We start from the raw sequence: 24,802 nt of genomic DNA, 5'->3' as shown, positions 1-24,802 counted from the left end.
AAGCACAAAAGCCCCTGGAAATCATTTATATTCCTGGTGGCTCCTAAAAGCCACACCTCTGTGGACTAACTTCTTTGCACATCTGAAATTCTATTGTGGGGGCTTTTTTTGTGTTTTTTTTTCCTCCTGTTTCTTAAAGCACTGTAGAAAATATATCCTGTAAGTAGCATTTTGGAGAGACTCTACTCCACTCTCTCGCACTCAAAAAACAAGAGAAGTTTGGGTTTTTTTCCACTTCAAGCTCACTGTAGTTTCTACTGCAACTCAATAGCCATTCAGATCCCCACAACCCATCTCCTTAGCTCTAAATTTGCACTTCCTCAGGTACAGGCACATGTTCCCTTTGTGCTTTGTCTCCTCATTCTTTCCCTAGAGTCCTTATGCTACCTCTGTGTAAGTACAGATTCACAGGCGCCTACCTCTCATACTCTCTCCAGCCAGGTACTGTTTACCCCCACTCTCACCCCTCAGTGATCAGGCTTCCTTCATCACTTTCTCCCTGCAGGTAAATCAGGATCTGAGAACAGGTGAAACTTCAAATTCTGTTTCTGGGACTCACTGTCTCTTTTTTCTTCTGCCATCACTGTCTTGCTAGAGTACCACCATAATTTCAGGTAGTGAGCACTATGCACAGAGATATTCTAAGTAGCCTTCCACCAGACTTCAGAGGGCAGGTTTCTTTTAAAAGCAGTATAGGTCAAATGCACTAAAGATTATCAGGGGACTAACAGTGATCAAGATGACCCTGAGCCATACAGCAGATTAAATGCACAAAGTCCAGACCCACTGTTTGAAACTTTCTGACACAGGAATTTAAACTGCTAGATTACTTTTTCTGGTTTTTATAACACAATTTCAATGGCCAGCACTGCTTTTACAATAGCTAGATAAGCAGCCTGTAAGGGCATTAATGAAACAGACTCACATACTGTATCAGTTTATTATTCATTTTATCTTAATACAATTCAGACCCTTCTGCCACATTGGAAAAGACTGCTATCTAAATAAAAAATTTTGTCACCTGGTCTACCCCCAATCAAATCTAATTGTAGTTTACCACTCAACCTGCATGCACATTTGACTTCTACGTTGAGCAAACTGCAGTCCTTAGAAGTCAGAGTCATCTTTCTTGTTAAACAGCAGCAACACATCAAAACCAAAAAAATTTCCTACACAGTACCAGTACACCCGTTCAAACAAACTTCTCAGTGGTTAGTTAAGAAACACTGAAAGCACTTCTCAGTCTTTCCAAATGTCTATTCAATTTGTTGCTCCTGAACATGCCAGAGTAATGTAACAACCCTTATGCTGATTCTGTATTAAATGCCTTCTGTCTCCAAGGAAGAATGTTTCATACTTAACCTCTTCAATACAGTATGAAAACAACTAAAAAGCACGCTCTTCTAGCTGAAGCAACACCACATTAAGCAAAACACTACTACACTAACTACCCTCACATCCTCAGCTTCCACGGGGCAAAGTTCTGAATATGGTTCAAAGAGTCACAGAATCATTTTGTTTGGAAAAGATCAACAGTTAACTAACACTTCAAGCCCACTACTAAACAATGCTCCTCCACCCCAAAAAATATGCCATAAAAAGCACAGCTTATGCTGTGCTGCAGATGAGAAGCACAATACTAAAACTTTAACACTTGAGGTATGTTCACCTCAAGTAAAATCTTGTCTTTTTTTTTCAAAACCAGTCACATTAAGTGTTACATTTATTTTAACCTATTTGATAAAAACTGAGGGACATCATTTGTTTTAAATAAGTCAGTATCTTATCACAAAAAAATTAAACCTTTTCAGTGAATTTAAAGTAAAAAATCCAAATATAATGGAAGGGAGAAATTGAGCTGATTAAGATAAGGGGGAAAAAAATGGCTATAACTCCCATACCAAATCTTCCTGTATTTGATGCCTTTTTCAGGAAGGATCCACTTAGGACAACAGACTCAGGACAACAAATCCCCTTCACTTTTGTTCATAACCTACAGATAAAACTAATCATTTGCTAAAATATAATTTATAAAGTAGTAAAAATATTTTTCTAAAAATATGATGTACCAATAAAGTATAAAAAGTTGATACATGGAGTTTTCCAGCAAACTGCAGACAATATTTTTAAAGAAAGTAACAAAGCAGCACAATACCTTTTCTGCCAGGCTTCATTTCACCTTCTTGATCCATCCAATATTCTCTTATATCGATTAAAACTTTCCCTTTGAAGTCACGAACACTAACATACCTCATCTTGCCTATCTGTGAAAACACACATAAGGGTCTTTCAGGTATTTACATGTCACAGCATTCATTTTTCCCAGAAGCACCACTCAGGCATTTGACATTGCACACTACTGCTTATTTTAGACACCAGAGAAACAGCTGGATCAAAAGCTTAATCCAGAGTAGTCAGTAGACTAGTAAGTAATGACAGTATAAATGGATGAGTACTTAAAACAAGTTCAGCATTCAATGCTCAATGCAAAAGTAGCTCTCCTGTAATAAAAATATTTTCCTAATAAACTTACTTCTTACAAAAGGCACAGATTTACTGTTTTCTGAAACAAAAATTTCACCTGTGATATAACCACCTTTGTTAGAAGAAGCTGTAAACTAAAAGGGAAAGACAGAGCTCCACTCTCAAATATAAATTTCAGTCCACTCCATATGTACAGGACTCAAACCATATATATAGAAATCAAACCATATATACACAAGATAACCACAACTGCTAGAGGGGCTTTTCTTTGGGATATTTTTTTTTTCTTCTCTTAAACACAGTAACTGTCCCATGACTCCTTCCAAGTCCTCATGATACTTCATTGGAACTGTAGTTAAAAGACTATTGTCCTGCACCTGACGTTCCAAAAAATCATCCTTTGATATTCCACAATTTCCACACCACGGTCGCTTACCTGAATGGCTCTTTTTTGAAGGGGAGAAAGGGAAGAGGGAAATGCAAGCACACTGGCACCTGTGTATTATACTACATACTGAGACTTTCCAAATTTGGTAAAAATTCTTAAAATTAATTCAAAGTATAATGTGGATTTGAAAGTCAGATGTGAGGCTATAAAAACACTATCAGACAAAATTCATGTAAGACATTCTTGGAATTGTGTGACCCTTCTGTATACAGTCTATGAAGAACAATATCTAACATGAACAATTTTGAAACAGGATATTCCTTCCTGATAAAATATTAACTTCAGTTTTCAACTTCCTTAGCTTAGGAATCTTCATATAACTTAACAAGGGCCCTAAGGCTGACCAAAAAGCATGAAGAACTCTCCAACCAACTAGTTTCATCCCCTGATGTTTAGGTCATACACTGTCATTTCACAAAAAATGTAAACAAGAATGCTTTATGCTTGCTTAAGGTAATTTTTCTTCTTATACAGATCATGCTAAACTAATTAACTCCAGGTTTTATTTTAAGAAAATTAGGACACCTTTAGATAGCATAAGCCTGAACCAGTTCTTTTCCAACTTCAAAGCATCCTTTAAAATGAACAAGACACTGCAGTTTATAGCTCTTCATTGATTTACTAAGTATTTGTACAGTACTGAAAATATAACAATTCAACAAAAAGAAGGTATGACACCATGCTATCTTAATTCTTTCAGAATAAACTTGGTACCATGCCCAAGTCATTCAGTACTGCAGGCAAAGGATACCCTGAATAGCCTACATGAAGAACATTTCTTAGCTTTACCTTTCCATACTTCAGTGACTTTTAAGGTTACCTCTAAGAACAGCTTCAAGTAGCAGTACTCCATAAGACCTTTTTTCCAAGGGCTACCGACAAATTGCCATGTAATTCCATATTTGTTCTAGTAAGTAAAATCTGATACAATATAGCAGATTACAGGTGCAAATGCAGTTAAAAGGTTTAGGATTTCAATTTTAATAAGACTGTAATTCTTTATTTGCAGTAAGACAAGGGGTAATAATGCAAAGTTCACATTTACTCAGTACATCTACCTTAGATGAAAACTGTTCTATATGAAAATTCTGAAATTTTTACACTACCATCTAGAATTTATGTGAATGCTCACATTAGATTTTGAATGTTTCGTTGAACTATCTGCAAAATATTTGCCATTGATGAAAGCTTTAAATAGGCTTCTAGAGTATATTTTGATTAACACCTGAGATTAAAACCCTTGGCAAAAATCTAGGTTTAATTATTTAAGTAAATTGATGTTTCCTGATACTCAATTACTTATAATTCTGACACAGATTCATTTCTGAACAATTCTTTTTTAAAGCAGCAGCTTATAGTCCTAGAATAACTCCACTGATCACTGACACCTCTACCTCTATAACACAGCAGTGTTCCAAGAGTTGTATTGACTTTTCACAGTGGTCACTGCAGTTCAACCTTTGCAAACAAGTTCATATGCATTTAATTCAATACTACAGCCATTTAGATTACACTGCTCTATTAAATTACATCAATCAGAATACATTAAAAGCATTATTTCCAGGTTTTTGCTTCTTAGAATAAAATGCACTGAACTGTGTGCCTCATTTCCTTTCACAGCTATGCAACTGACTTCCTGCACGAGTTTCAGCAACCACTTTCTTCACCATTTTTCCTATTTCCAGTTTCTCTGGATTAAACTGTATTCATGCTGTGGAAGTAGAAACAGAAGAAAAACATCCTTCTTTCCTACAGATTTAGCATTAGAGAGAGCATAAAAGAGAGAGAGCTCTGTAAACAGGGAGATTTGCAACACAGCAAACTGATTGTGAGATGCGTTGGTGACCAGTCAGTTTCAGAACTAATGTGCTAAACCAATCATCATTTCAAAACATCATAATTTATATTTATCAACTGTAGCAATCTATGATAAATAGAGACATTACACTAGGAAACTGGACAACTTTGTTTCTCACAAGCCAAAAAGCAAATACAACCCAAACTTTAACTGGGAGAAGTGTGAAGAAAACACACAGAGGGACAACTTTTGAATTAATATTTCAGTTATGAAACTGAAGTTTCAGCATGCAATGTAGTTCCTAACACTGTATCCTGACAGCATTAACAAACCTTACCCAAACCAGGAACAGGTGGATGACAGGATTTGTCAAACTAATGAAAGCATGTACTGTAGAGCTCACATTAGCTTGAAACCACAGACAGGAATGTAATGTACCAACACTAAACCCTTCCACATTAACACAACTAATGCTTGTCCTCAGGACCCCTAGTAATACACCACAAATAGGTCTAAGGTAAATTTCTGCATTCCAACTGCACCCAAATCCTTTAAACAAACTCCTAAGCACTGTAGGCTACTTGCAAAACCTAAAAGGGTAAAAATGTGTAAATACAACAGACTTGGTCTCTTACATGGTATTAATTCCCTTCTACTTAGTGTTCTTTGGTTTCAAGAATACCACTATACCAAGAATTAGTCTCCAAGAAAAATAATAAAAAGCAGATCTTTATGAAAATGGTTAATCATCTGAATAAAGCTGTCAAAATGACCTCTTGAGTGAAGCTGTATACTTAATGAATAATACAGCCTGAAGGCATAGAACAAGCCTTTAGACTTCACATAATTTGCTGCCACTCCCACACAATATGGATGCCACAGAATTCCTGAATATCCTATGAATGTTTTACAGCCTCATTTCCATCAACTGTAGCCACACTTTTAAGTTACACTTACAATGTGACTGAAAAGTCACTTGCACAGAGATCATTTTACTTCCATAATAAAGCAGAAAGGAGAGTTTATAGTATTACTAGTAGTCCTACAACAAACAAAGCCATACTTAAAAAACTAACACACAGCTACATCTTCTACTACACTGTAGTGGGAAGAGAGGGAAAGTATTTCCAAGACTGTAGTGCTATTTCAAAACAAACTCATGCATCTAGTTAACAGACATAAGATCACAGAGCATAAAATTCAAAATGCTTACCTTCACATAATAAAGGATGTAAAAAACAATTCAGAATCTACTGTTGATTATAAACACCAATGATGTTTTAGGTCAAGGTGATTTTTTATTATACTCAACACTGCAAGTATCGTGTTCTTATCAGACTAATGGGAGTACTACACTGTCTGTTTTTAGTCACTTTTTCTTAGGTCAAAAAGGTTGAGAGAAATCAGAACACAAAATACCTTTTATTTGAAAGGGTTTGGGGGTTTTTTTGTTTTGCATCAGGGAGGCTGCATTAAAAATGTTAACCACTTCCCCAAGGCTGCAATTTTTTGAACTTACATATAATTTTTTTAGTTCAAACTGTAGCTCATTTAATTTGGTATAGAAGACACTAACTCAGTTTTCCTACTTGGTTCAAAACATGCCCCAGCGGACTAAAAATACTGTGTTTCTCCTTTGATGGGCAAGTCCAGGCATTGCCTTGAACTGGTCAGTTAATATTCAAGGACCACTTCTACCAAGATCATGACCAATGCACCCCAATGGGAATGAAATCCAGAAAGGGAATTAGGGACCAGTATGGCTGAACAGGGAACTGCTCAGTAAACTCAAATGGAACGAGAGAACCTATAGATCATGGGAGGAAGGGATAGACACTTGGGATGAATATAAGACTGTTGTCTGAGAATGCAGAGAGGCATCTAAGGAGAGCTAAAGCCTCCTTGGAATTAAGCCTTGCAAGAGAGGTTAAGGACAACAGAAAGTGCTTCTTCAAATACACAGCAGATAAAACTAACACTAGAGGCAGTGTAGGCCCACTGCTGAATGAGGTGGGTGCCCTGATTTGCTGAACCCCTTCATTGCTTCTGCGTACATACAGCTGGAGGACGTCCTCAGGAGCCCCAGGCCCATAACGCCACTGAGGAAGTCAGGAAAAAGGATGAGTTTGCCTTGCTTGATGAGGACTGAGTTAAGGAACCATTAATGAGTCTGGACATCCATAAATCCACGGGTCCTGATAGGATGCACCCACAGGTGCTGAGGGAACTGGCAGATGCCATTGCTAGGCCACTCTCCGTCATCTTCACAACTGGTTCGGAACAGGAGAGGTGCCTGAGGACTGGAGGAAAGCAAATGTCACTCCAGCCTTTAAGAAAGGCAAGAAAGAGGACCTGGGTAACTACAGACTGGTCAGCCTCACCTCCACCCCTAGTAAGGTAACAGAACAACTCATTCTTAGTGCTGTCTCCAGGCACATCAAGGACAAGAGGCTTATCAGAAGCAATCAACATGGCTTTACTAAGGGGAAGTCCTGTCTGGCCAACCTGGTAGCCTTCTGTGAGGATATAACCAGGTGGATGAGTGATGGCAGAACAGTAGACATAAGTTTATCTTGACTTTAGTAAGGCATTTGACACCATCTTCCACAGTATCCTTGGAGCTAAACTGAAGAAGTGTGGCCTGGGTGATCAGGTAGTGAGGTGGATGGGGAGCTGGCTGAAGGATAGAAGCCAGAGAGTTGTAGTCAATGTAGTCTAATTGGAAGTCTGTTTATAGTGGAGTCCCTCAGGGGGACCTGGATGAGGGAATAGAGTGCACTATCAGCAAGTCTGCTGATGACACAAAGCTGGGAGGAGTGGCTGACATCCCTGAAGGCTGTGCTGCCATTCAGAGGGACCTGGACAGGCTGGAGAGTCAGGCAAGGAGAAATTTAATGTATTACAACACAGGCAAGTGTAAAGTCTTGCACCTGGGAAAGAACAACCCCAGGTACCAGTACTGGTTGGAGACTGAGCTGCTGGAGAGCAGTATAGGCAAAAGGGACCTGAGGGACTGGTGGATGGAAGGATGACCATGAGCCAACAATGTGCCCTGGTAGCCAAGAAGGCCAATGGCATCCTGGGGTGCATCAGAAGGGGTGTGGTTAGTAGGTTGAGAGAGGTTGTCCTCCCCCTCTTCTCTGCCTTGGTGAGGCTGCATGTGGAATATTGTGTCCAGTTCTGGGCACCTCGATTCCAGGACAGGGAACTGCTTGAAAGAGTCCAGTGCAGAGCGACCAAGATGATTAAGGGCATGGAACATCTCCCTTATGAGGAAAGGCTGAGGGAGCTGGGGCTCTTCAGCCTGGAGGAGAATGAAGGGCGACCTCATCAATGTTTATAGATATGTAAGCAGCGAGTGCCAAGAGGATGGAGTCAAGCTTTTCTCAGGGGTGACTAATAATAGGACAAGGGGCAATGGTTTTAAACTGGAGCATAGGAGGTTCTGTATAAATATAAGGAATAATTTTTTCACTGTGAGGGTGACAGACAACTGGAACAAGCTGTCCAAGGAGGTTGTGGAGTCTCCTTCCCTGGAGACATTCAAAGCCCACCTAGATGTGTTCCTGTGTGACCTGCTGTAGGTGACCCTGCTTTGGCAGGGGGCTTGGACTCTATCTTTCAAGGCACCTTCCAACCCCTAACTTTGAGTCTATGAAGCTCTTGGTCCCAAAAACAGATAAAGGAGAAAGTGAAAACTGGTAGATTAAAAATACTTGCCATGTATTACAGTATCAGTTAAGCACGTCTTCTCTCTAGAAAACTGTGGGGGGGTTTGCCATATTACTCTTCGGGCTGTAGCTGCACCAAATATTTATTTAGCCTTACTTGGTTTGGTGTCCTAGTTTGGGCCAGGATAAAGGTGATTTTCTGTCTTGTACTTTTGCTTTCAGCTAAGTCTCTTGTAAGTAGTTGCACTTGCTGAAATGAACAGCAAGTTTCTCAGACAGTGTCTGCTTCTGGGACTGATGACACTCAATGTTTATAGTTACAGCCAGAGACTGGTGTGCAGAGCCAAGGACACTGCTTAGCTCTGAGGAACATTTTACCCTCCAGAAGGAGTAAAGAGGTCCCACATGAAACCCTCCTTTGGGGAGGACCGGACAAGATAGATGCCAGAATTGACCAAACTGAGTATTCCATCCCATACATGTCATACTCAGTATAAATCTGAGGGATCACAAAGGTCAAACCCCTTCCTGCTTCCCCTTCTTTGCCTGTCCCTGTTATGCTTGAGCATCCTGGGAGGATTGCACTCATTCCTCTGCCTGTGGTCCTGATATGTGCCAGCCTGAATCTGTGTGTTCCTGCCTCCAGCTCCCGACTGCTGCTGACCCCAGGAGTCCAGCCTGGACTTTCCCAGCACTGCCCTGAAGCCTCAGCGGTGACGTGAGTGTTATTGGGAGGAAGGGGGGAGGAACGTGGTATCAATTTTCCTGTATATTTGTGTATATTTAGTAATTTTTCCTATTTATAATTACTGTTTCATTAAAGTTATAGGTTGGAAACTAAACTACACAAGTCTCCCTTATTCTCTCTCCTTTCTTTATCAGGGATGAGAGGGGGATTAACAGAGAGCATCTGTTATTTGGTTTAATTGCCGGGCCAGTGTTAAACCGTGACATTTGGGACCATCTAATTAGACATCTCTCCTCTATCATTTCACTAGCTTAAGAATCAAAGTCCTTTTGAGGAACATGAATCTTTTTCCTTTCCTTCAGAAACATTTAGAAAATCTGTATCCACACCCCTAAACAGGTAATTCTGAGCTACACATATTCTTAGAAGTCTTTCAGCACACATTGCTACTGCCTGGGCTAACCCCAGGAATACCCTGAATTCACAAATGCATCTTGCTACTGAAAAAATGTACATCCATCACCTTAAAAACAATGGCAATGTCAAGAACTACAATCTCTTAGGATGTTGTGAGAAAAACTTTAATCATAAAACAAAGGACAAACAAAACCTGTTCCAAGATACTGCCTTGTAATGCAGGATCCAAGATGCCCTTGGCCTTGTTAAACAGAACAGTCTTCCAGTAACCTTTCCTTCCAAAAGTACTGATTAAAAAACATTTCAATGTAGATGTAGCCCTGAGCTACTATCTACAGTACACTCATGGTGAGTGCTGTATTTATGGACAAAACGACTACCCTGATAGTTACCATGGGCAAAGAGACAAGGGCTAGATTAACTGCTTCAACTTGGATTCTTTTACTCTGAAGCCTGATAACACTTTTTCTGAGCATTTCATCCACACAGTAGCACCTTCCTTCCCTTTGACCAAGGCTTCAGGAGACCAAACACTATGCTATCAATATACTCAGATTCCCTCCTAAAATTTATACTGAACATGATTTAACATGTTAGCTTAATCAGGCTTTAAGAATTACCAATTTTACCTGAAACATATTTTCATCTCTGTTACTGCTCTGCTTAGAAGAAGCGGAACCTTTTGAGCTTTCACCAGTTTTTTGTTTCTTTACAGGCTTTTCTGGAGTTGCTTGCTTTTTCCGCTTTGCCTTGGAGAAAAAAAAAAAAATTAAAAGCATGAACCACAACTCATTCTGTAAGTTACAAAATAGTTTTCATTAATCTCACAAACTACTACTATGTAATAATGCACACTACCACCTTTCTTCTGTGAAGGCAGGAATGCAACAGTACATTTAGACTGCGATTTTTTTTTAAAAACACAGTTTTCACATGAGCCTAATTCTGTTCCCAGTGTTCACCAAAACACCTTGGCTTAACAGAGAAATTAATTAGACCAAAATACATTTCAGAAGCCCACTTCTGCATAGTAAAATTGCCAGTTCATATTTTTAATACAAAATTTAAAGCTTTATGGAACTTTTCACCCTCCTTTCCACTGAGTGCAACAAAAAAAATATAGGACAGCTACAACTCTCCTAAAAAAAATAAAATTATAGGTGAGATAATGATGAAACTATCTGGAAATCACCCCCAGCAGAGCACATTTTTTTTAAATCAGTGACAAATCTCTGTCCATAGCACGATAAATATGTATTTAAAACATTCAGACAGTTATCACCTGTAAATCAGATTATCTGGAGACTGCAGGTGCTAAATAATCATCCAGTAACCATGCCCATCCCAAAAAAGAATACAAAGATAGAACATAGTCTTGCCTTCTAGAACCATACTGTGGACAACCTCTTTTTTAAAGACAAGTAATTCCAACAAATAGGGGATGTTATAATAGGGGGAAAACAGTACCCTACTCCCTCCTAAAGATTGTTAGACTGTCATTTCAGCAATACATCTCCTTATCAAAATAAATAAATACATAAATAAACCATGTGGCCATTTTCTTTTATATTAAGATTTACAGACTCCCTAACTTAGAAAGTGCAACCCAGTCATTTTTGAACCAATTCAATAAAGTATAGTCTCATCACATACTGCACTAAAAGACCTGATGTCCGAGTTATTTCACTGTTTTTCTTTTCCTCAGCTCTAATTTATAATGGTACAGCTACATAAACTTATGAACTAAATAATTATTAAAAATAAAAGGGAAAGACTTAATGTCTACATTTAAAATCATCAACATAAGTTAAAATTAACCAGCACCAAGGCATTTAGGTTGGTTCAGCTTTTAAGTGAGAAACTAGCAAACCATACTGCAGTAAATGTAAGAATCCATAATAACAAAAAGAACACGCACACAAGATAAGCCAAGTGGCACATGGAAGACAGGGCAAGTGGACTGGAGTGTTTTGTTTTGGACAAGTAATGTAGATACCAAAATAGGGGGAGGAAGGTGAGCATCAGTTGTAATTTGTCCTCAAAATTAGTCCAAATTTTTGCCACTGGGGTAGATTTTACAGAAGACTTCTCTCATTTGCCACAAAGCAACAAAGAATTCCAGGATGCCTGTAGTTAAGACACATCCTATGGAAAACCCTGAAATTTACTGCAACGTAAAACACATCCTATTCACCTAAATCCCTCTCATGGGAGGTAGGGTTTTTTTGTTGTTCTTGCACAGGGTGGAAGTAAAGAGAGGGGGGGGGGGTGAGCTGATTATCTGATGAAGCAAATGCAATTACAATGCTCACCTAATTCATTAACTCCAGCCTGAAATATAAGAGTTAATACATAATTTTAAAACTGCATACAATGTTCACCTTTTTGTCAACTTCACTATCTGAATCACTGCCAGATGAGCTTGAAGACACAAGTTCCTTTGACTTAGGCATTCTAGGAAGAGAAAAAATAATGTGAGAAAACTACACAAAGAATATATCCTATCACTGTTGGAAAGCCATCTTCAAACCTGCTTGTAAAGGCTCATCTTATTCAAAACCCTCCTTAAGACTTTAGTATGCACCGTAGATGTGATCCCAAACGCACTTCCCTCTTATCCCTCTTACCCTTTTTACTGCAACTGCATTAAATGCAATTTCTGTTTACAAAACAAAAAATTGTCATCAGTTTCATAGAACTACAGGTATGGTTGAAACCATAATGTAAAAATATACAATATAACACTGTCCTTCAGTTGAATTATTAGCATTACATCCACAAACTAAACTACAGCAGCCCTAGCATTATCTATGTTCTCTCACAGACCTTTCACCCATCTGGATTTTCAAGCAACACACTGCATATTTATCACAGATGAAGCCAAATGCCCACCAGTAATACAAAGTCTGAAATACACATCTCTCAGTGAGCTGCAATATTGCAATTAATATTTCCACTGCACTTCAAACACACAGTCACTAGAGCCTATTTCCTCGAATGCATGCTGCCAGGTGTGCTTCTACATCTCTCTGGTATGCAAACATGTGGTTAGATACTGCAACTGCACATCTTGCCTGGTACTAGAAACACTTGGTAACAAAGAAATATCTCATTTATTCTTTCAAAAGAAAAACAAGCACCCCGGAGAAAAACTGTGAGAACGAGCTACAGCTATGAAAGTCTAAGAAAAGATTGAAGTATCACACCTCTAGAAATAAAAAGGAATAGCACTCTTAAAAAAAATGGCAAGGAAATACACCACATGGCAAAAGCAAAAACGGACTCTGAATAATACTAATGGATTAACGTGGTTCTACACAAGCTAAATTCTGTCTGTAATAGCTGAAAGCACAACGATGGAAGCTGTAGCACTGCAAAGTAAAATGGAAATTAAAACAGGTTATGGGAAAGCAGACACAAGCCACGACACTGCAGAATGAGAGCACAGGACACCTGGAACAGTGCAATGTAAAATGCAGTACAGCTACGGCATGCAACCGGGAAGCCACACAAAAAATGACTTCTAGGTGGGAGGTTAACCCCAGGGTCCGCATATAAATGACGGAGTGACAACATGGAGGAAGGTGGGGGCGGAAACCAGAGGAAAAATAAATGGGGGCTAGCAGACTCCCTTCGGGAGAGGCTGGCAGACAGGGGCTGAGAAGACACCGGAGCACGGGTGCAAGAAAAGCAGAGAAGCACGATACGTGAGAACAAGCCAGGAACACCAGGTAGGCGGATCCCAGCCGCCATTTTCCTCCCCTCATTCCTCTTTTCCACGGCTCGTGTTGCCCCCCAGGGAAAAGTAGTGAGGGCCTGGCTAGGGGGCTCGGGCACAGACTCCCCGGTCCTACCGGAGCGGGTGGCAGCCCGGAGAGGTACAGGTGAGAGGCGGAGGAGAGAACGCGCAGCAAAAATAAATAGACAAAAAAATAAATAAAAGGCCGGGGGTCGTCAGCGGGCAGGGTCTGACCCCTGCGTGGGGGGAACGGAGCCGGGCGGTTCCCCGCCGCCATTTTCTCCCTCACTCAAATCCTCTTTGCCCCCCAACATGGCAGCTTCTCCTCGGCAGCGGCTGCCGCTCCTCCTCCTCCCCCCGCCGCACCAGGCCCGCTCCCCAGCGGGGCATCTCTCCCACAGGGCACAGCGGGCACTCGAGGAACAGGCGAAGCCTCTTTAGGCCGAGGGACAGAGGACGCCCCTTCCGAGCCGGCCGGGAAGCTCCGAGCTCCCGACGGGCGGTGCCGGGGTGCGGGGGCCAAGGCCAATGGCGGCGGCCTCAATGGGGCTGCCAGGAGGGGGGGACCCCGAGACTCACGTCCTGCTCCACGCGCGCCTCCTCTGCACCACGAGAGTAACGGAAGTGACGTGAAGCCAAATCCCCGCCCCTGCCCTGCGCCACGTGGGGGACGCGGGGGGCGGTGTTTAAAGGGGACGCGTCCCTTTGTTGCGCCTTCCCGCCTCATCCCCCACAGCCCTTCGGGAGGGGCCTGGCCTTCGCCGCCTCACGCCAGCCACGAACTGAGAGGGGGGGGGGAAGGGGGAGGGAAAAAAAAAAAAAGGCGCCCTCGGAGGAAAGCCTCAAGCCGGGACCCCTCAGGCCTGTGGCTCTACGGAGGGGAAGCGGCGGCGCCGGGGCCAGGCTCTTATCGGCTGCCTGCGCGCTGCTACGAGAGGGTGGCGGACGGGGGGGGCTTTTAAGGCCTAGCAGGGACCCTTGAAAAATGAATCAGTCAATCGATCAATCAGTCAGTCAATGAAATCAGCCCGTACCTGGCGGTTTCCTTTAGGACGCTACAGCGGTTCCTCGACCTCGCTGGCAGCCGCACGGGCCGCAGCCGTGCCCGAGGCCGCGCCCTCAGGCGGTGTTGGCGCCGAGGCTTTGCATACCCAAACCTCAGCCCCGGGCGGCAGCTGAGGAGTTCGCTCTTCAGGAAAGCGCCGGTTCCCCTTTCTTTAACCCGGTGGCTTGGGTTTCGCTTTCCTGCAGGGGCTTCGCGGCGGGGGGCAGGTGGGGGTCGAGCATTAGGGCTCCCCTGTCTTGGCATCGTCTTGGGTGCAGGTTTGAAGCATTATGGGGTGAAGATGAAAAGCCTCTGCTCCTCTCCAAAACACTATTAAAAAACCCTCCAGAAAAAAAACAACAACGAAAATACGATATAACAGAGTTAGGTGTTATTGTAGAACACGCTGCACCCGGGGTGCCCTGCAGATGCTGCTTTCTGTGTCAGAACGTGGTGAGGTCCTGTAGGCATAGTTCATCTAAACAAGTATGGAACAGGTCCTGAATGGACACCTCTTTGGAGGGAAGGTGGGGAAAGTGTCCCTGGCCTCCAGCTTTGTGAGAGTGATGGTGGTTGTTAATTGAAATAAGTAAACTTTTGGGGAAGAATCATGTGAAAAGCACACAGAATAAAAACAATAAGACCTCACATCACACTGAAGCAGCAAGAATTAAGAGAAAAGGATATTAATGTTCTGTTAATATACTAAAATACCTACCTGTAGGCTAAAGGGGCCCCAACTAACAAAAAAGCCCCCTACTCTGTGAGTGTGTAATTGTCACTTTAAATAGAAGCAAAGAACTACTCAACCAATCCTATAAATGACTGATAGAATATTATTAGAGGTAATTTTACATTTCTCTGTGTATAAGAGTAATCCTTAAGTTTCAAAAAGCTGAGCTTGCTTTGTAGAAAACCACCCTGCTCCCTTTTCTGCACAGAACTGGATAGTAAAACAAGTATCTTGACACTGTGTGTGGGATGGCTTATTGCACACTGGGTGATGGACCACACTTTTCAGGACAAAAAGAGCAGAAGACTTTTACAAGCCTTTGCAGGCTTCAGTAGGCCAAGCATGCTGTTCAAGCACAAGTGGTTTGTTTAATGTTCTGTCTTCGTGTGTTCCCTATTTCAGTCTGTACTTCTTTTCAGTTTATGATGAGATTTATTAAGATTGAATTATTATTGTAGTCAGCAGAACATTGCACAAGACTAACACAGCTTCTTACTGTTTATCAATGTTTGCACCAATGGGCTGCATAGTTGTGCTGTCAGCATGTCAGAATGATAGTGTTTCAGATACCCATTATATGATTATTTTCACACACCCACAGAATGGTTTGGGTTAGAAGGGACCTTACCATCTTGTTCCAAGCCCCCTGCCACGGTCAGGACACCTCTCAATAGACCAGGCTGCTCCAAGCTCCATCCAGCCTGGCCTTGAACATTTCCAGGGACAGTCCAGCTACTGCTGCTCTGAGCAGCTTGCTCCAGTGTCTCACCACCTTCACAGTAAAAATTTTTTTTCCTAATATCTAACCTACCCTCTTTCAGCTTAAAACCATTTCACCTTGTCCTACCACCACATGCCCGCGTAAAAAGTCCCTCAGCTTTCCTCTAGTTCTCTTAGGTACTGGAAAGCTGCTCTGAGGTGTCCCTGAAAAAGGGAAATAAGTTAAACATGAAACTACATATGAATTCCTTATGCATGTTTAATCAAGTCCTTCAGCCTTGAAATAAAAAAAAAATATTATCAGAAAGATATTTTGCTGCTAGATCTTAATGAGTTCACTTCTCCCAGTGCAGCATTTTCTCCAAAGCAAAGACCAAGTTTAATTTTACATCTGAGTTCCCAAGTAACAGGTCAGCAAAGGGAAGAGAGTGTCATCTACAACTGAGGATTTCATGGTCTGTTTTTCTGCAATGATAGGTTTCTCTAACAATATTCTGTTGGCTGTTTGAGCTTTTTGGTAAGTTATCCTTAATATATTTTATTCTATTTTAAAAAGGAAGAAAAAAAGATACTGAGAAAAAATGCTGGCTTTGGAAAAGTGAGAAAGGAACCTTAATTTTATCAAGATAAATTTCTTCTGTTACCTTCTGAGTGAGCCATCTGCCCCTCAAGGCATAAATTTCACTTTCTGAGCTCTGAAGATAGATTTTTGTAATGGTTTTGTTCCCTCATCAGGCAGTTTCCTTCTGTAGCTGCCTTAAAAGGGCTTAAGTTCTTTCAGTTACTGTCTGATTGCCTCATTTCATACTACACGTATTACATCTTTGGCTGAGAAGAATACTGAAGCATAAGCTTTTTCTTCAAAGACAAATTTTAATATGAATATTTAAAAAGAGATGCTGAAAAATAGAAGCTTGTGCTTCTGATGAAATAGTAATTAATAAGTGTGATTTTTTTTACTCCTCTGGTTATAAGTAATAGAGCTGATGGGAAACGTGTTTGGGAGCAAGCAGTGACGGACAGCTCTCAAGTTTTAGTAGACAGTGCTTACTAATTTCAAAGGTGAATTTAGAAATCGGCTGAGGAAAGGAAGATTAGCGTAAAACATGGATACTTATTTTATTAAAGCATCAGGAAAGAAAGAGTAACAGTTACTGCCAAGCAGTGTTTTTACTTGTGTACTGTGACTAGTTCAGTTCTCCTATATGTAAGATGTGTATTTTGAGTTTGCATTAACATTTGCTTAACTGCGTTATGCTTGTGTTTGGGTGGTGAGGGTTTTTTATGTTGCAATTTGGTATTCCAGACAGTGATAACTTCCAATTGTGGTTTAATAAATTACTTTTGTTTTATTAACACTTCTATAATGGTCTTCACTTAACATCTAAACCCTGTTGTTAAAATGTAACACTTTTTTGGCTTAATCACATAAAACCTTGGTGAAAACATCGGGTCTTTGTCTTCACTGTTTGAAAAAGTTATTTCAGTATAAAAGTAAGGCTGAGGTAGGCTGATGAGTATCTTTTCTTCGTAGTTATCTGAAATAATTTACAGGTGAGAAGACAGCATTGAACTCCTTATAATGATTTTAAACCTATTCCTATCTCGGGCATTTACAAAGGGACCACTAATTACTAAATTACCTTTTCAGGAAATAAAAGTGCAGCTTTTGTTAACACGGTCTGTCCTCAGCCGTGCAGGAGAGATGTGATTCTCTGCTACCCCCGCCCTGGCCTCTGGTGGTCACACAGCGGCCAGCGCAGTCTGGTTTTACGAGAACTGGAAGTGGTGGTCTCTGAGAAATCCTTCCTCCATCTCGTATCCCCCCCCCCCCCCCCCGAAATAAAAAAAAATAGCAAAAATAGTTTTTAAAAATATGTGTGTTCCCTTCCAGTGGTTTGCAGAGAAGGTTCAAAAGGTTTAGAGGTGCAGAAGCGTTACGAGTTTTCTCTGCTGTGTTTAAATTACTGTCCTGCAGTCGGGCAGTAGCAGCAGTGACATTTGTCTTGGACATTAAAATAGTACAATTGATGACACTGCATGTTATATGGTGCTTTTTTATTCCTACCATATTTTATAGATCTCCTTTAAATAAAGATGAAAGAGTTGTTCTTCTGAATGCTAACTTGCCATTTTTGTCTACGTTATTTTTAGATGCATTAAACTTTGCATAGAGTAGCTGTAGTACTTCATTCCAGATTCAAGTTTTGCATTCCAGGGAATTTTTTAGTTCCATAAATTCTTGGCTATTCTTCTGTAATCTTAATAGGGAGACAGGGATTTTTAAATTTTTGTTATTAAAAAAAAATATCTTTAATGTTTCACCAAAGCTTTTCTGCCTTCTCCCTTTGCTAAGGGTTTTGCTAAGGGTTTTGCACTTTAGCACTCCTTTCCTTCCAGTTAGGGATACAAAAATCAGTAAAGTTTAAAATGCCCTGAAGAATCTAATCTCAATTTATTGCAGTATCACTTTGAAGGAAATCTGATACACATGTTTTACAGGGAGGCAATCTTGTTTTATAATCCGCTGAGGTTTTTTAAGTATAGACTATGAATCTGATCCTGTGAGCTAGAAGTAACATAAATAGACATTATGTAAGGGTTCACAAAGTCAGCAGGAAGCATCAGGTTCTTATTAGGCAGCTGCTGAGGAAAGGCTTGTATAACACTGCTGGAGTGTTGTTTTTTCCCAAGAAAATGGAAAACCTTGATTTTTTTTTTGTTTGTTTCTTTCTTTCTTTCTTTGTTGTTTTTTATATCATACTTAGTAAGTGTAACTTCTCATAAAGTATGTTGTAATCTTTTTAGTGACATATGCACTAAAGATTCAGTATGCAAAATTTACTCAGAAAAGTAATATGAAACTTCTGCTGAAATCGTAGAGGAATAGGTCTGCCAAACAGGAGCTTATGCTCAGACATATGCAGGGTTGAAATCACAATTGAATTAGACCTACTAGAAATAATTTGGACAAAAGAAGTTAGGAAGCCTAAGACAGAAGTCTCCACTGTGAATAAGAAAGTTTTTTTCCCCCTCAGCTTGTGGACCCAAAGCTTGAAAATAATATTCCAAGTTTACCTTATCAGTGAAGAAGGAATAAGCAATGTCAGGACTACACACTTGCAAAATACAGCTTTAGAGGCACAGTGTTAGAAAATGTGTGGATGACTGTATGTATATGGATGCTTATATATTTAATAAAATATCTACTGAATATATTTAATCAATTTATTACTGAAAAAAATTGAAAGACAGTGGAACAAATAAAACTGCCATTACCTTCTTGTCAAGTACCACGATCCAGTGGTCCAAATATGAGCTATTTTTCATAAAAATTAGGAGGGGGAGGGCTTAGATATCTCTCATTTTTGTATCCTGAATTAATTTAGGCTCCCGGCAGAGGTCGTGCTCTGTATCTATAGAAGATTTGCGTAGAGCCCTTTGTTAAAGTAGTTTTATAGATAACATCAGGATTAGGGATACTGTTTTTATAAGCAATAGCAATTAAATGTTTTCACCAAATCGTTGCTTTCTTCATAAAAAACCACTTTGAGTGGAAGTATACCACACAGGTTGGAAATTCATTCCTTCTTGCGCACAGATTCCTTTTTTTTTTTTTTTTTTTTTTTTTTTTTGTATGCTTGATTAGGATAAGAAAGAAGAGGTACAGTGTAATTTAGCTCCTAAAACTAACAATAATGACTAGTAAAGTTGTTCAGTGAATTAGGAAGGATATTGGGTATCTGAATTGCTATACTTAATATGCAGCTGCAATAATGTAAGCTTTAGATGACAGATAACTCTCCTCCTCTATGTTGTTTTATGAACAACAATATCTTTGTTGACACTGTGCTGCCTAAGACAACCACAAGTACTGTGGAATAAGGGAAACCCCTTGTTACGATCCGAGTTATTATTTATATTTTGTTTGCGAGGAAAATTCAGCCACTACTCATAAACGACGCGTGAATTTACAAGAATAACAAGTCTTTATGATTTAAACAAGTTACATGGATTTATTTAGGATTTATACAATTAGTTACTTTGGAGAGAAGAGTCGTTAAGAAGAGAAAAGGAGGAGGGAGTAGTTAAGATGTTATCACCGTCCGCCGGCCCTGGCCTCTGGCTGTAGTTGGGTGCGTAGGGTCTGTCGCTCCTGCCGCTTCTCTGTCCCGGAGCTGAAGCCGAAGTGCCGAGAGAGGGGGGATCTAGAAGAAAGCCGCCACTTCTCCTTTTCTCCTGGGCTTTTTTATACAGGAAAAGAAGAGGGGTCCCTTTTTTGCATAAGTCCCTGCTACACACAGACTTCCAGACTTCCCGGAGACGAGTCATCCTTATCTTTTTGTCTTTTTGATGTCCTGCTACTTTCATTGTCTCCACGATGCACCAGGGGGTGACCTGATAAGCATTCTTATCTTTTAGGTGTCTGTCAGGCATATGGTGAGGTAAACATATGTTAATTGACAGCATGTTGCAACATAGCAGGAAAAAAAAAGATTGATTCAAGAGACATATTTTTGTATTTTTAAAGTGTTTACATCACCCCTGCTTTTGTGAACATCGTGGGAGGTCTCCACAAAATGTAGGGGTGCTTTTAGTAGGTGTTGCTTACCAAAGAGTTCTAAAATGATCACTAAATCCAGAGGTGTTTTGTAAGCCTTGTTTAATTTACAAACACACATCATAGTGTATACAAAGTACACAGCTGAGATGCAAGCGTTTTAGACTTTTAAGTTTTGCTTTGTTCAGAGCTTTGAGAGGCATCCACTGCTCAGGAGGAAAGATTGCCTAGAGGTGGAACAGAGTCACGGGGAGCAGATGGAAATTCGGTCACTTGTTGGGACAGGAGGTTATGTCCTTGGCTACCATGTGCAGTGTAAGTTTTTTTGGGAACAATCTGATGGACTGCGGGTGCCCAGAAACTTCAGAGGAAGAGGTGGTCCTGCGTGCGTGCGGCTTTACCTTGCGGGTGCCGCGGGCTTGTGGCAATTACTGCAAAATTATTTTGTGGGCTGCCAGCCTCTGTGGTGCCCTGCGGACAGGTCGATGTGTGCGTGACAGCCACCCCTGCTCTCCAGGTGGGCAGCTGGGCACCAGGTAAATCTAAAACTCATTTAACCAACTCTGTTGATTTTCCAGCTCCGTGGCCTTACAGAAGTATGAACAGGGCACCCCCTGCGTACGCCAGGCTCCGGCGGACCTTGAACTCGCGTGGGACAGCCGGGAAATGCAGACCAGGTCAGGGTGCGTGGGGAACGCGACACAAACACCAGTAGCTTGGCAGTGGTGACCCGCTTCACCCGGGCTTGTGTCACTGGGGCTACCTACAAAGGCGTTGTGCCTTTGCAGGCAAGGATGAGGAACCGGCGCTACCTTTACAGTGTGAGTGCGTGATGCAGCGTGCGGTGTGACTGTGGGTGCGGCGCAGGGGACAAGGCGTGAGGACGGCGACGAGGGCCATGCGGCCTGGCCCTCAGGGCGAGAGGAACTACGACTCCCAGAAGCCTTTGCACATCCCGCGCAGGCGCAGACGAGGCCTGGGGGTGCTCCGAAGTGGCGGCGGCGATGGTGGTAGCGGCTTCCGCGGCAGCCGGGCGGCAGTTTCTGCGGGCGTGGACAGGGCCTGGACTACAACTCCCAGCGTCCCCCGCCGCACATCCCGCGCATGCGCACAGTGCTGGTCTGACCGCACTCTGCCGTTGTCGCTGTAGGTGGGTGGGTGGGGGGAAGGGAGCGAGCGAGAGGGAGAGCGAGCGCGGCGGTGAGGAGGAGGAGGAGGAGGTGGAGGAGGGAGGGAGGGTGGGAGGGAGGGGGGTGAGAGTTGAGAGTTCAGCCGCCGCTGTCGCTGCCAGCTCGGACTCATGATTCCCATATGCCCGGTAGTTTCGTTCACCTATGGTAAGTAACGGCTCTCGGTGTGTGTGTTCGTGCGCTCGGGGCGGGGGGGAGGGGAGGAGGGGGAGAGGGGGGAGAGGGACGGCGTCGGAGGGGGAGGGTATGCGGCCCGGACGCGGGGCGGGGGTCCTGAGGCGCCCTGTTTGACCTGGCGCTCTTTCTGTCCCTCGTCTGTCTGTCCCTTTCTCTTCCCCCCCCCCTCCCCCTCTCCCTCCTCCTCCTCCCTTCTCCTGCCGGGCCTCCTGTCATGGCCCCGACCGCCACCGCCGCCTCTTGGTTATCGTCGCCACAGTGCCCAGCCGGCTGGGAGAAGATGCCAAAATGGCCACCGGCAACTACTTTGGATTCACCCATAGCGGGGCTGCTGCCCAGTATAGGTAACCACCGCGTTCCCTCCTTGCCCTGCCCCGCCCCTCCCCTCCCCTCCCTCTCTCCGGGCCCGCGGCCTCCTCTTCCCTCTTCGCCTCCGGTCCCCTCTCCCTGAGCGGGATCTCTCCGCCCCTCGGGGTGAGGGTTCGGCGCCACACCCATCCCCCGCCCCAGACTGCTCCTGCGGGACGGTGCTGCCCGGGACCTTTCGGTTTGTGTCCGTCCCGTGCCCCCACCCCCACCCCGGCCCGCCGCGTTGTTTTATGACCCTCCTGGTGAGGCCCTCCCTGTCTCCCCCCGGTGGTGTGAGGGTGGGGAGGTGGAGCCGGGCATCACGGGGGAGGAGGAGAAGAAGCAGCGGCAGCATCAGTTCCCAAGGCCCTTAAATTAAAATGGCCACTTGCAGTCAGCACGATCAGCAAGTTATCGTCTGCCGCCCACGGGCCTTTCTTCAGCTTTAGGGAAGATGGGGATTGCTCCCCAGGTCTTTGCCTCCCTTTGTGTCGGCGTGGGAGGGCAGAATCTTTTTTAGTGTAGGCTAGAATTATGTCAACCCAGCCTATAGCAGACTGGATGGATAAAGGAAGAGATGAACCACCAGAAAATGCAGGGACTTCCGCTGAAGCAATGTTATAATCAGTATCTCTTAAGAAACTAGAGAAGGTGCTTTCAGGTCCAGACACCTTTTAAAGACTTATCAGGAGTAGGTCTTACAGTGAAGCTTGGGGACCTGTAACAGCACATCTTGCACAGACATGCTGCCATAAGTTTTAGTGTCTTTAGTTACTGTGCATTCAAATGGTATATCAGAGTGTTAAAAAGTAATTGGTAGCATCTGTTTTGTCATATTTTCAGAAATCAGATTACTTAATTTGACAAAAACTACTCAGGAATATCTTCACATTTTTTGCTTTTGGTGTTTGAGTAGCACCTTGGAGTCCATATTTTAAGTCTGTGTTATTAGTTTCATAAATCTGTAATAAATACCTTTGTTGACTCATGAGTCTTGGTTCATGGGAAGAACAGAAGAAAAAAGCATATATATGAAGGATTATTAACAAACTAGTACATGTGTGCTACTGTTATATGATTTGTCATCTGCTGTCAGTAAAAGACTCTGCATCCTACAAATGGTTTGTAAATTTACCACATCAAATTTACCATTTCTTAAAGTGAAGAGACATGGCATTTAGTTAAAACAGTCCTTTCATCAGAATTAATCTAATATTTTGAGCAGAAAACAGTCAAGATGTCTAAAGGGCAGCTTACCTTTATGAAGCAGACTTAGCAGGTCCTTAGGAACTTGTTTACAGAGTGCTAGAAAATGTAGATTTCACTCCAATATATTTGAGAAAGAGAAGATGATGGCAGGGAACTCTAATAAAAAATATAGTGCAAATTGTCATATGAAGGTTGTTACCAGTAGAGTAATAAAATTGTGTTCTTAGAAACCAAGATAATAGATAAACAAATGGCTGCTTGTCATCACAAGCAGCCATCACAGTTAATACATAGGTGAGCCTCGTAACTCCTGCAAAAAAAACTTCTAGCAACAGGATTAATTCATGGATTTCAGAAAAGTTGCTTAAAACAGCAGTCTATTTCAGGACACTGAATAAGACACTTGCAACTGAAGACCTTCCCTTTTTCATACATGCTGTTCAGGAGTCCTAGTTTTATAGCAGGTAACAGAAATTTTCATAATAAGCATCTGTCACATTTTTTTGTGTTTTATTTTGACAAAATGGCTGTAAAAAAACTGATGTACTGGGAGAGCTTTAAGCTATAACTCTAAAGATGTGTCAGTCAGTGTTCCCTAATGAAAACACACAAAATTCTTTGATTTCAGCACTTACTTCAGCTAAGTGCAAAAAATATGTCCAATTATTTTTAGGATACGCACCTTTTCTGGAATATCTCAAAGTACGAAGCTGTTAAATCTTCAGCTAGAGACATTCAGGGGAAAAAAAAACCCAAACTCAGCAAAATCAAATAACAAAAAACCAAACAAAGTAACCAACAAATCAGCTTTGCATCAGAAATTACAGAGTCTAAGAACCTTCTGAAAAACAATCCAAAAAGTAGAACAAAATTTGAGTTGGAAGAGGACTACAGTGATCATCTAGTCTGACTGCTTGACCACGTCAGGTTAAGTTAAAAAATGCTTTTAAGAGCATTGTCCAAACACCTCTTCAGCACCTGCAGCCTCGGGGCATTGATCACTTCTCTAGGGAGCCCATCTCAGTGTTTGACCACGACCTCAGTACATAAATGCTTCCTAATATCCAGCCTAAGCCTTCTCTGAGGCAGCTTTGAACCTTTCCCATGTGTCCCGTCACTGGATACCAGGGGGAAGAGCTCAGCACCTCCCTGTCTACTTTCTCTCTTCGGGGAGCTGCAGAGAGCTGCAAGGTCACGCCTCAGCCTCCTTATCTCCGAGCAGACAAACCCAGTCCACAGCCACTCCTCCCAGAACATCCCTTCCGGCCCTTTCACCAGCTCTGCTGCCCTCCTCTGGAGGTATCCGAGGGCCTTCACATCCTCCCCTTAAGTTCTGCACACAGCACTCAGTGTGAGACCTCATTGGTGCTGAATAAAGCTGAATAATCACCTAGAGGTGGTCAGGCTGTGTTTGATGCTCCCCATGATGGGGATTTCTCTGCTGGCTCCAGGGCACACTGCTGACTGCTTTAGAGCCTTTTCCAGCCACTCCTCTCCCAGTTTATACTTGTGCCAGAGTTACTCTGCCCCAGGTACTGAATCTGGCATTGCAACATGTTAGATTTCATGCCATT

General features: G+C 42.3%; 2 protein-coding genes across 8 annotated transcripts in view; one reads left to right on the top strand and one right to left on the bottom strand.

Moving 5' to 3' along the window:
- SUB1 (SUB1 regulator of transcription) overlaps positions 1 to 24,802 on the bottom strand; it is a 257,386-nt gene that overhangs the window by 5,004 nt on the left and 227,580 nt on the right. Inside the window, exons 1-5 of one of the 5 annotated variants that reach the window (XM_071731279.1) lie at positions 14,280 to 14,426; positions 11,888 to 11,960; positions 10,136 to 10,255; positions 2,156 to 2,264; positions 404 to 517 (exon numbers count right to left, since the gene is read on the bottom strand). In XM_071731279.1, coding sequence (XP_071587380.1) covers positions 489 to 517; positions 2,156 to 2,264; positions 10,136 to 10,255; positions 11,888 to 11,959 — 330 coding nt within the window. In that variant the 5' untranslated portion in view covers position 11,960; positions 14,280 to 14,426 and the 3' untranslated portion in view covers positions 404 to 488. Of the gene's footprint in view, positions 1 to 403; positions 518 to 2,155; positions 2,265 to 10,135; positions 10,256 to 11,887; positions 11,961 to 13,824; positions 13,942 to 14,279; positions 14,427 to 24,802 lie in introns of those variants that run through there. The other 4 variants (XM_071731282.1, XM_071731278.1, XM_071731280.1 and 1 more) reach the window with 4 other exon arrangements.
- Positions 21,534 to 24,802, top strand: part of ZFR (zinc finger RNA binding protein) — a 45,226-nt gene continuing 41,957 nt past the window's right edge. For all 3 annotated transcript variants that reach the window (XM_071731938.1, XM_071731937.1, XM_071731939.1), the window contains exons 1-2: positions 21,534 to 21,641; positions 21,931 to 22,015. In XM_071731938.1, the coding sequence (XP_071588039.1) occupies positions 21,605 to 21,641; positions 21,931 to 22,015 (122 nt within the window). In that variant the 5' untranslated portion in view covers positions 21,534 to 21,604. The remainder of the gene's footprint in view (positions 21,642 to 21,930; positions 22,016 to 24,802) is intronic.

The sequence above is a fragment of the Heliangelus exortis genome, chromosome Z (assembly GCF_036169615.1).
Source record: "Heliangelus exortis chromosome Z, bHelExo1.hap1, whole genome shotgun sequence".
In the NCBI taxonomy this organism is placed as follows: domain Eukaryota; kingdom Metazoa; phylum Chordata; class Aves; order Apodiformes; family Trochilidae; genus Heliangelus; species Heliangelus exortis.
The sequence above is the reverse complement of the archived record's forward strand: the minus strand, read 5'-3'. Positions and strand labels throughout refer to the sequence as shown.